The 12077-nt window shown below is 30.1% G+C and overlaps 1 protein-coding gene across 4 annotated transcripts; it reads left to right on the top strand.

Annotated features, from left to right (window-relative positions):
• The first annotated feature begins 37 nt into the window (after positions 1-37).
• On the top strand, positions 38-8871 carry LOC148598631 (uncharacterized). 4 transcript variants are annotated; one of them, XM_088561596.1, is made up of 4 exons: positions 40-354; positions 2291-2394; positions 2713-2937; positions 4509-8871. In XM_088561596.1, the coding sequence occupies exons 3-4, from the start codon at positions 2743-2745 to the stop codon at positions 4749-4751; spliced, it is 438 nt and encodes a 145-aa protein (XP_088417722.1). In that variant the 5' UTR covers positions 40-354; positions 2291-2394; positions 2713-2742; the 3' UTR covers positions 4752-8871. The 4 variants fall into 4 exon arrangements, with proteins under 4 accessions (XP_088417723.1, XP_088417724.1, XP_088417722.1 ...); XM_088561595.1 differs by having other exon boundaries at positions 40-388; positions 2280-2394; XM_088561597.1 differs by lacking the exon at positions 2291-2394 and having other exon boundaries at positions 38-354.
• Positions 8872-12077: the final 3206 nt, after the last annotated feature.

Here is a 12077-nt window from a genome sequence, read left to right as displayed (position 1 = left end):
TAAATAATAAATAACGGTAGAATGCTTTGAAAGCATTTCCGTTAGTATAAAGTAAATGTATATTTGTTGATAATGACAAAATTGTGATAAAAATCGTGTTTTAATTTTATCTTATTTGACAGCACATCAGCTTAGATAGTGCTATTTTTATCGCATTATAATGCTGTAAATATAATAAGGAATCTCCATACTCTACCTTTTACCATAAGCATTCGGAACGTTGTCAATATAAACAAAAAATCCGTCTGCACACTTTTCTTGCTGGTTCCTGATTCTTGTACGTGCTTGTGACATTTAAAGAAACCTAAAAATACTGGTAGTAAACAAAAACCATTTACCATTGACACAAGAACCGTTAGCTTTTAACGTAGTTTAAATATTTTATTAGGTAATGTAATAATTAAATTTTTTTTAAATTTAATTTTAATTTTATTTGCATTTGAATTTTGATACTATTTGCCTTAAATGATGATTTATGTATATCTGCGTGAAAAGGACTAAATAGATGACATGTATTGTACTTGTGATATAAATGTTTTTATTGTAGTGCATGTATGTCGATTTTAAAAGCTGAGCTCAGGAGCTTATGTTGTTGTATCGTTTTATAACATAGATATTAAATAAAGCCTTCATATTGTATTGTATAATAATTATACACTACTGTGACTAGTGACGTACAGACTATATATACTGTAGCCTAATTATTTTTACACTACACGTCTGCAGTAACTTACTTGTCTCAGTATGTATGTAAACAAGCTTTATATACATAGGATTTTTTTTAGTGGAACTCCTCCATATTGTTTTGTTAATTCTTATTTGGTTAAAAGTTTTCTAAAGCTTATTTTCATGCTATGTTTTCCTTCTTTTTTTCATTAGTATTTTCTCCACTTTTTTGAGCACACATCAAATTTTGATGTATTTTCAATATTTTTTTCTTTCCATATGTGAGAAATGTTAAACTGCTAGAACCACTAAATATACTTTGGTATAAAGACGAGTAGTGAACTACAAAAACAAATTGAAATATGATGACTCCACTGTGGAGAATGGAAACACTGTGACTCCACTCATAGGATCTCCACTGTGGAGAGTGGAAACAAAATTTGTATTGACAGTACTAGTAGTCACAATCTCCGAAACAGAGGTTGGTAGCTCCTTCGTCCCTGTGTGTTTGTTTGACGTAGGAGATACAAGGACCTCTGTTTCGGAGATTGTAGTAGTCAGTATATGGATTCATGACACCATTTCACTTCTTTTTATAGAAAATATTAAATACTGGAGACTCTATGGCTGTTATGCATTTTCTCTCAGCCTGAGACATTGTCGTACCAGTTTTTGTTCTTATCATTCAGTACCCCACAAACACTACATGGTTATGTTGGTGTAAAGCTCTTAACTCTCACTTTGGCTTTGCTACATTCAATCTGTGCTTGCTAAAATTTGAATAAAATGTAGACCACAAGGTTAGGTCAGCGAGATTATAGATCATGATGTATTTTTTAGGCATTTGTTTTTATATGATGTGATTTTATGTTTCATGAATAGGGAGGTTACTAAGAAAAATAAATATAACTCCCCCCCCCCCGACCCACCCACCAAGACAGTATTTATCTAGACTAGATTTGTAGGAATCATATTCGATATATGAGTTATCCAATGACTATGATAGCTAGGGTATTAATAAAAAAAACAAAAGAATAAAAAACAAAAACAAAAACAAAACAAGTCAGGTATTTCCTTATAAATGTAAATGCAAACAAATAATGAAAACAAAAAAAAATATACCAAATTGAATAAAATAAAATTTGAAGGATGAATAATGTATGAATATATATTTAAGAGTGAATTGATATACACTATAACATGTTGGGTTTCCATTTATTTACATACAGACTGCAATTTGTTAGCTTTTCAGTCTTGACATGCTTAGAAGACTCAATTAATATTGAAATGGCATAATTCTTGTAATCTTATACACACCAGTTAAAAAATCCATTATTATTTAAGCAAGGGAACTTATTCAATATAATGTATTCAAACTGATCTAGGAGTACTGAATTTTTTTTAAATTGAATTGAATTAGAAGTTATAAGCAACAGAATAAAATTCAGTTAATCAGTTTTATTAAATACTTATCTTAATTAGATTTCTTAATTACATGAAGGTTTTTATATGAAATATGTAGAAAAACAGTTGCACGTAATTATCAATTATTTTATAATTTTATTAATTTAAATTAGCTCTGTTGTATGTACATGTATTATTTTGTTTTCAAGTTTTTTTATAGAACAGACATGCAGTGACAAGTACATTTAATTGGTGCAAGACAAAGCATTAATACTACTAAAGAAATATTAGTTTAAATATTAGATTCTGTTTAAGAAAATATAGGTAGGTATCATTACAGGATATTGAGTCTCAAACAGTATACTTATACAAAGACATAAGAGTTAATTTCTTCACATTTGTATTAAAAATTGATTTGAAACACTGTTGAATAAAATCAAACCTGTTATATCCATAACAATGAATTAATTCCCTAATGTATATTTATAAGACAGTACTTCATTACCAAAAGTTAAACCCAATTGGTCCTTTTTTAGTTACTACAGTCTTTTTTGTCTTTCGCTACCACATGTATATACACTGTGTAAATGCATAAATGCTTAATTATTACCGAAATTTTAACTTTATTTATCTTTGTTTCAGTTGTTCAAAACTTGTTGGTCCATTAGTATCATGGAGACTTCAGACATTAACAGAAAATCAAAACAAGATGGAGTTGCATTCAGTGTTGACTTTGGCGACATTCGTCCTAAATCTGGTCGACCACCTTCTAGGTTTTTGGAATATCAACAAAGATCACAGAAGAACAAAATGACATCTTCAGAAGAAATTTTTCTAAAACAGAGACAAGCAGATGAAAGGAGACAGGTTGGTATAAGCATAACTGTTAAGTCTTCACAAGACAGCTAATTGAAAATAAAAAGGAGGAGGAAGTGGCAATATTGTGCCTGAAATGGTAATTATTTTGTCCTAAAAAAAACATTAATTTTAACTGAAATAATAATTTACATACAATAACCTGTCCTAACCTAAAATATATGTCAAAACCAAACTCTAGTATGATGTTCCTTTATATTAAGTTTACGTGTTTTTAACCTGTGTAAACTGAAGACCTGTTTAAATTGAACCAATTTAAATGGAATTTAAATTAGTATAGACAGGTTTCACTGAATACTGGTAGCATATTTAAAGTTCTTGTTGACCTTTTAAAACATCTTAGCTTAGATATTCAAATGACACTGCAACTCCTTCAATTATATTGAATTGTAATTTTTATATAAATTAATAGAGGTACATGTAATTCATACATGAACTATGTCATCATTCAAATTTGCATTTTGATTAGTTGCCATAATTTAAATTGTTCAATGAAATTTTACCGACAAATTGCACATTCTCACTTATTTTTAAACTGCAATATTTAGAAGTGCATGTACATTAATGAGGAAATATGCACACCCATTTTTTCATTTATATTTTCATTTTTCATTTCTTAAAATTGTAAAGTAAATCGTTTAAAATGAGCATCTAAAAAGTGTTAAAATATCCAAAACCTGTAATACTACTTCTATCAACAAACAAAACCTTACCTCTGATAAAAATAAATAATTTCTATAAGTTTGGCTTTTTGGGATTTTTACACGTATTTATGAAGTTCAATTTTCGAATAAAGCAGAAAGCCATATAAGTTAGTTTTTAGAAATAGTTTTTAAGGTTTTGTGATATGTGAAGTCATAAAAACAATGAAAACAATGTTTTAGCCAAGGATGGAAAGGGAGATAACTTTACTATTTTTTTCATATTTTCATGGGTTTTCCTATATTATTGCTTCCTAAGACAATGGACTTTGAATCTGAAAAGGAGACTAAGGTCTCACTAACCACTTCTATCATTTCCATTACTTTAAATGTTAAAAAAGTAATTTTAAAGTTTCACTGTGAATTCCCAGGACAAATGACATCTTAATGTTGTATACCATTGTGAAGCTAGGAAAATAAGGCTTTCATTATGCTTATGGTACGATGATCATAGAAATTACAAAATTTACTTTAATTAGATAATACTGAAAATCCACATTTTTACCTTTTCTGCTAACTGACAGCATGGAGGCAAATTACTCACACATGTAACCAATATTCATACACTTTTGTAGTAAATTACATATATGATTTTAAAGTACATGTTCTAAGCTTTATTTTGACTACTTTTGATCAGAATTCACACTAATAATGCAACTACAATGCATGGATCTAGGTTTAGTGTGTTTTTGGTACTAAATAGGGGGGGTGGCCATTTCATTTTACCCGGAAGTGGTAAGTGAGACTTAACAAGTCAAATCTATCACTCATATAATTTTTAGTTCTTAAAAATTATTTGTTTTAACTTTTTATCTTTAATATCTAAAGTGGTTGTATGTAGTTTTCTTTTTACATTCTTAGGCTTATGAAAAAGCAAAGATTGAAAGGATAAGAGAAAGAACAGAAGAGTGTAGAAAAATTGATGAACAGGTTCATAGACTTGGTGTTCATACAAATTATTATGGTGGATATAAAAGTGAAAATGATAAACCCCTGTCCGCCAAAGAAACTGTGATGTCTGTCAAATCTTTAGCCAAAGACTTTTCAAAAATTACTACAGGGATCAAAGGGGATGCAATATTTGTAAGAAAGCTTGATACATAAACAAACTATTGAAACCTTAGGCCATTAACTTGCTCAATATTTTGTGAAATATGAGAATGTATATTTTCAATTGGAAAATGAATGGTGCTACATAATATAATTCAGAAGTAACACACTTTCTAATTCAGGATAAAACATTTTGTCCATCATCTCATAGACCCAATCTTGTATATGAGTGTGATGTCTCATTAACCTTTTTTAATGGTTTACTCATTGAATTTTGACACTAAAATTGAATTATATGGAATGACCATTATATTTTTTATGTCTATTTGGAATAACCTCAATGCCACCGGTGCACATTTGAAAATAACCTGCTACACTGGTTATTTAGTGTACACCATGTTATTGAGGTAATTTCTTCAAAAAAGCATTTAAGGAATGACTATTCTATTTTTTCACTTGTTAAGAAAGAATCTCAATCATGTAGTATGCAAGTTATAGTGGTTGCACTGCATACATTTACATATAACAGTCAACCCATGTAAGTTTTAAGTTTGGTATACTAATGTTGTGAGTAATTCGAAGTGGCTGATCCAAGGTTGGCTTGGGGTTTGGGTTTGGTGGGGTCTGAAATCGACCCCTTTGTTAGAAAATGTCCACATTTAAGCACAGACTTATTTAAAAAAAAACATACAAATTAGATAAATGTGATCTGTTGTTTTTTTTAAATCAACTTTAAAAACTGCATATTTTTTTTTGTTTATCATAAAAATAAAAAAAAATCTTGCATCTAAGGGAGGAAAAGGGATAAGTAAAGGGTGTTCACTGCTCTGTTTAAAGATAACAAGGATTTCAAAGTGTTGTGAAATCTTTTATGATCTTTCATGCTCATGCTAGAACAATATAAGTAGAAAAAATGATGGGTCAGTGCACTCATCTTTGAGTTCCCTTTTATGAAGTTAACAAAACTAAAGTTGTTGTAAACTAAACTAATTTTTTAGATATAGGTATTTGGAATTTTTACGGGAAAATGATTCTCTAGATTTTCCATAAGTTTTGCTTTAGTAGGTTTTATCTATTAAAACCCAGAAGAAATAAAATTTTAAGGTGTATTTAGTGAAATTATGAAAAGAAAAGAGGGGGGTCACTTGACGAAATGTATTCTTGCTATGAAGTAGATAACACCAGATGGGTCTGAAATTATATGACCAAACTGGCTAAATGTGAGCAGCAAACACCCTTAGGCACTTTACTTCAATGCTATTGAAAGGTGTTTTCTGTCTGTTCTTTATTTCACTTCAGATAACCTAATGTCCAGTTAATTTTTGTTTACTTTCCCAACCTTTCATCAGTAATTTGACACACTACATGCATTTACTCTATCAAGAAAGTTGACAAAAACAAGAAATCTTTACCCTCTGCATGACTCTTAGATAAACCTGTTCTTCAATTCTAATATCTTATTTTCATGCTGAAGGTGATGTATTTACTGTTAATTTTGAGTTATTGAGTTGTTCATGTTAAAATTTAAGCAGAAATCTGAAGAATACTTTAAGGTTAGGCAAATCCTGCAAGGGATAGGTTGTAAGGTCACATATTTTAAGTTTTAATATGTTGTTGATACTGCTTAAGAATAATTAAATTAACCAAAGATTACTTAGAATCCCTTCTTCTAATAGCAGAAAACAAAATTTTCCGCACATTCTGTAAATAGCTTTGAGAATGGCATATCTTTTACTATTAGAGTTAATATGAAATGTTTTTCTTTCATAAATAAGATGGATTAACTAAGCTAACCTGTAGTGATAATATACATATACATGTATGTTACCTTTTTTTTATAACCACCCGATTCTATTTTTACATGATTCTTGAGTGGACAGCTACTTCAGTACTAGTCCACATAAGAATCAAGCAATGATTGATTTTTTGCTCAACTTTCTTGATAAGGTTAATTCATCCAGTATGTCTCAGATTTGAAAACCAATAAATTGAGAAAATTAGGAAAAAGTTGACTGGTTACATGGTGATTTGTAGTGGAAAAACTGGTGGGAAATGTTTGTCAACAGAATTCAACTTGTTTTGACTACTTCCTTACACTTCCAACCTTCCATACAACTCCTATTGGCATTTTTATCATAAATGTGACTTTTTAAAAGAAATTAGGATGTATACAAAAGTTTACAAAAATTTTGAATTTATCACATTTTCTTTGCTTGCATAATTATTAGTCGAACCTGTACTTATTATTAAAACACTTGAAGACTTACAGAACTTTGTTTCTTTAGCAAAATAATTTTTTTATTGGTTATAAAAACATAACTGTAAATCCATGATATACATTTTATTAGGGTTATACTTGAGAAAATTAACTTATTTCACAGAGTTTGGCCACCGTTTCTGTTGAGCAACCATATTTAATTTCCCTTTAATAGGTAAATAATGAAATAATTGATAGATTTTGTTGCCTTTGTTATTTTGTCAATAGTATATTTTATCACTAGAAAATTCCTTAGTTTGTGTTCATGCTTTATTCTTTTGAATTTATCATTAACTTCTTGGGTATATTTTTTTTAATTCTTATACTAAATGTTTTGTTGTATTTTTTAATTTCAAGTTGTGCATTGTTGATACTATATTGAAATTTATTTGATTTTAGTAGTTGTTAGAAAATCATTTTCACAAAGAATTACTACCAAGAGAGAGAGAGAGAGAGCAAAATTAATGTATTGGTACAAAATGTATGCAAAAGAATGTATGGAGAATTTGAAATACAGAATATATATGACAATGTGGCTTTATTAAGGTGGGCACTTAATCCCCCTTTTGGTTTCTTTTCATAAAAGAACTACAACAATGTATGTATGTATCTAATCTGAGAGAGGAGTTTTAGAATCATTATTAATTAGAATGTACTTGTGTAACTATTTTTTTTTCTGTAGTGGTCCTGCTGTTGTTTTCATTAACAGTTTTTTAATATTAAGTCAATTCAGGCAATCTATCAGTCAATGTCAAGGGTTGTTTCCTTATTTAGAAAAAGAGTAATCAAGGGAATCAAGATTTTAGCGGTAATCAAAAGAATGTAATCCAGGGACAAAGACCAGACATGGAAAACAGACATACACAACAAAGAACATGAAGTAACTAAAACTATACATACAAACTAACAAAAGCAAACGAGCAACTCGGACTCTAAAAACTGAGAGCATTGACCAGGTGCACCGGTAGGGTAAGCGTCGTCTGCTTTTCTAGAAACACCCGCCGAGTTGCTCATAAAAAGACGTCCGCGGTAGACGAAATAGGAAAGGAAAACTATGACATGTTGAACAAATCAGTATTCATGGTGCAGATTGATACACCGTAACGATCCACGAGTTTGTGATAACGACCATGAAACTTTTGTAGTGATGACTTCAATCTTGTAGCAATATAACCCTGTTCCAGAAGCTTATTTGCTAGAATTTTAGTGCGATACAAAAAGTCTGCTCTAGCATAACGTATGAGTTGTGATATGAACACTCCATACTCAGGTGCTGAAAGAATGTTGCCACAGATGAAAGGAAAGTTGACAATTCTGAATGAAAAGTCATCACGTTTGTCGTAAAGTTTGGTCAATAGTTTTTCTTTACCATCGATTTCTAAGTGTAGATCAAGTGTAAGATATAACGCTGACTTTACACCGTATGTAGTATCCTTTATTTCAAGTTCTTTGGGGGTAGATGCGATGTATCAAATCCCAAAGCAAATGCAATGAGAATAAATAGTAAAATAGGTATTGTTGTGGACTGTAAGTCCTCCAAAACTATTTCCATCCGATTGGTGAAGGAATTAAAAGAACCGTATGCCCTTAGTCAATGATTTCACTCATTGAACAATATTAAGCTTTTAATGTCATATAGTTTATTAAAATTTTGTAATTTCTTTTATTCCATTTAATATACTACTTCATATATCCCAAAAGCTTGTTCATTATATTGACAGGTACTGCTCGTGATACTTTATTCAATTAAAAACGAGCATATTCACATAATTGATTATAACTACCAGGATCGTAGTACATTTTAAAACTATGTGATAATAAATTGTTATTTCCCGGATATCGTTACTTACAAAATGTTATACATTTGTAAAATATGTTGATTTTGAATTTTTATATTAAACGAAATTGTAACTTTTAGTTTGTTTTACTATTTTGAAATGCTAAGAGGATATCCATACAAAAACCATGCAGTGGCTTGCACATGACAATATTTTTTTTCAAACATTTTTCATCCATTTCATATCACAAATGCATCCTTTCTGAGAGTTCAATGTTGGTTTTTTTATTCACTGCAACAGCTAAAGAGAAAAGAAATTACATAGAAAGCATTGGAATTCATTGATAAAGGGAGACAATCCTTCTATTTGTGCAAAATTTGGTTGCTTTGTTAGGGAACTTGAAAATCGTTTCCCTAGCCTTCCATTGTCGCTTTAAAAAAATGTTTTAATATTTGACATACATATGGTTATAAACATTACATTTGAACGAAAAATTCAGTAGGATAAAATTTTCCCTGTGCTAACCATATCATAGGAGCTGCCTGATTTTTACACGGACAGCCTCTTTGAAAACATAACTATTTTGTGCTGAAGTCTTTAAAACCGTTTCCAATAGATTACTAGTATCGAAACAGTCAAAGTTTGCATAACTCAATATAAAAATTCGACTAACGCAATATAAAACTTGACACAATCATATTCGTCTATTCTCGTAATGACCAAAGTCAATTCACAATTAATCATAAATTTAGAAAGAAAAAAGAAAAAGAGAAAATTGAAAAAAAGATAGCAATTTAATGTATGAAATATGTTGTTGTTAACAAAAAATATTCTTTTTATATAAACTAAAACTAAACATTTCTTGTTCCTGAAAGAAGACGTGTTTAACTGCAACACGAACATGTAATATGGACTTCTACATCTAATTGGTAGAATGAACTACGCTAAAAGTGATGTCACTAATTTTTTCAGACCACAATAACAATTAATCGGTTATTTTTTTCTGGTAAATTGGTTAATTATTTATTTTCTATATAGCTCTTCTTTTTTATATTTCTTTAGGCTCTTTTTAATTTTACAGTTGGAGAAGCTATAAACCAGTGAAGAGTCAAACTATATTTAAATTATGTAAAAAAAAAGAAAATTAATTTTTCTGTTTATTTTTAAATTAAATAAATGTAAACTTCACTTCCCCCCGTGTAAAATATCTATTTTAGTATTTTCCGATACATTTAAATTTGTAAGCTTTTGATATTTTATCATATTTTGATAGTTTGCCTTTTTCTATTATCGATCATACTTCACAAACATCATATAGATTTAATTAGTGACACAATCTCTATGGAAAATAGAACTAATTGCAATATACACATATGCTCCATTGAGCTATAATTTGTTTTAGGGTATCGCCTTCGACCTCCACTGCAGTTTACTATAAAAATAAGTATGATACCCATGCTTGCACGGATGCTCGCTATTTATATGAGTAAGAAAATAGTAAAGTAATTGATTTAAATACCATGAGTCAAATAAAATACACAATACGTTCCCTTTACATCGAAATAGATCGACTTGGCAGACAAAATGTATCGCATTCTTTTATCTAATAAATGTGTAATAACATTTTAAAAACGGTTAAAAAGCGCTTTGATCAATTCAGACGTAGAATCAAGTATGGCAGCTATATATATGTTACCACGCTTTCTTTTTCCTTTACGTTACAAACTGAGCTTCATTTGTTGTTCTTCGTCCTAGTTTCGATTGGAGTTTCTTTTGTGTATCAACCCATACATTGCACAAGCTTGTGTTCTATTGGCCCGTTCCAAATTATTCATTGTGAACGGTTAGTCAAATGTACCAGAAGTAGAAATTTGTTCATATAGGCCATGACTTTTACAGTTATACATTAAATAAAATTTATCATAATTTAACAGATATGTTTACATGTGATCATTGGACATTCTCTTTTTGTTGAAAATACGAAGGTAGTTAAGACCTTTCATCGTTATTACAAATTAACTTCATGTCAAACTGAAATCGGGCTCTCGGTGCTTCTGAAGTCATAGTTAATTTCGTATTAATTACAGTTACTTCGTCTTCTACTACTGCGTTCGATGGGGTCGAACTTGAACACAATTTCATCATGCTCAGGCATATTCTTTTATTTTTGTTCTTATTGATTAATTATATCAATAACCATAAAGATCCTGTTCTTATGAATTTGAATACTTTGTATCTATAACCTATAACTGCTCTACAATGTGTAAATTGTTAAGCAAGTTCAAAGAAAACTCAAGGCCAAATCTAGTGGTGATGACAAGAAAGTTCACTTATGAGTTGATTTAAAATATATATTTCTTAGAAGTGACTACCATATAGATATGAACATATATCTTGTAAAAGTCGAACATGAAATTATTGAATACTTAATTGATTAATGACCCTTTCATGTAATGTAAGAGTAACCAAGGGAACCAAGGTTTTAGAGGTAATCAAAAGAATGTAATCCAGGGACAAAGAGTAGACATGGAAAACAGACATACACAACAAAGAACATAAAGTAACTAAAATTATACATACAAAGTAACAGAAGTAAATGAGCAACTCGGACTCCACTAAAAACTGGGAGCATGGACCAGGTGCGCCGGTAGGGTAAGCGTCGTCTGCTTTTCTAGAAACACCCGCCGAGTTGCTCATAAAAAGTCAAGTCCGGGGTAGCCAAATGATATAAAGTATAATAAGGAATGACTGAAAATCAAATGATGCAAAATTAGTTTTTAAGCTGATACAACTAAGTTAAAGGAAAATGATGTCGTAGAAAATATAATTACATATAAGTACATGTATCTTATAATCGATTTGAACCAATCAGTAATCTCAGGTAAAAACCTGTTCATTTATTATCTAGGTCAATGTTTCATGTACAAGGCGAACATTACGAAGTGTGAAAATCGAATTATTTTGATAAAAGGTAGTCTTGTCTGGGCTTGTTTTTTGTAAGTTTGCATTATCTCTTCCTTTTGTTTTACTAATTCGGGGCGCTACATTCAGACCGGAAACATGACCATATGTGGTAATAAGTCAAAAGAAGATAAGATATAAAAAAATAGCCAAACCATGTTTACTTCAACTTACGGTTGTGTATATATTCAAGTGAAAAGTCACAAAATTATAAAACAGAGTAATCCTAACGAATTTTGCCGAAGGCTAAGAAGGTCGGTATTGCCTTCCCAAGTCGTAAATAATTGGAGCAATGAAGCCTTATTCCAGGTAATTCAAACTCGCAAATAATCGTCTTTTTTGTATGCAGAGGTAGACGTCATGATAAATAGTTTAACAGCATAT

This window comes from Perna viridis, chromosome 14 (assembly GCF_037379345.1).
Source record: "Perna viridis isolate PV_CMFRI_1.1 ecotype Kerala chromosome 14, ASM3737934v1, whole genome shotgun sequence".
In the NCBI taxonomy this organism is placed as follows: Eukaryota; Metazoa; Mollusca; class Bivalvia; order Mytilida; family Mytilidae; genus Perna; species Perna viridis.
This window is presented reverse-complemented; position numbering and strand designations above follow the sequence as displayed.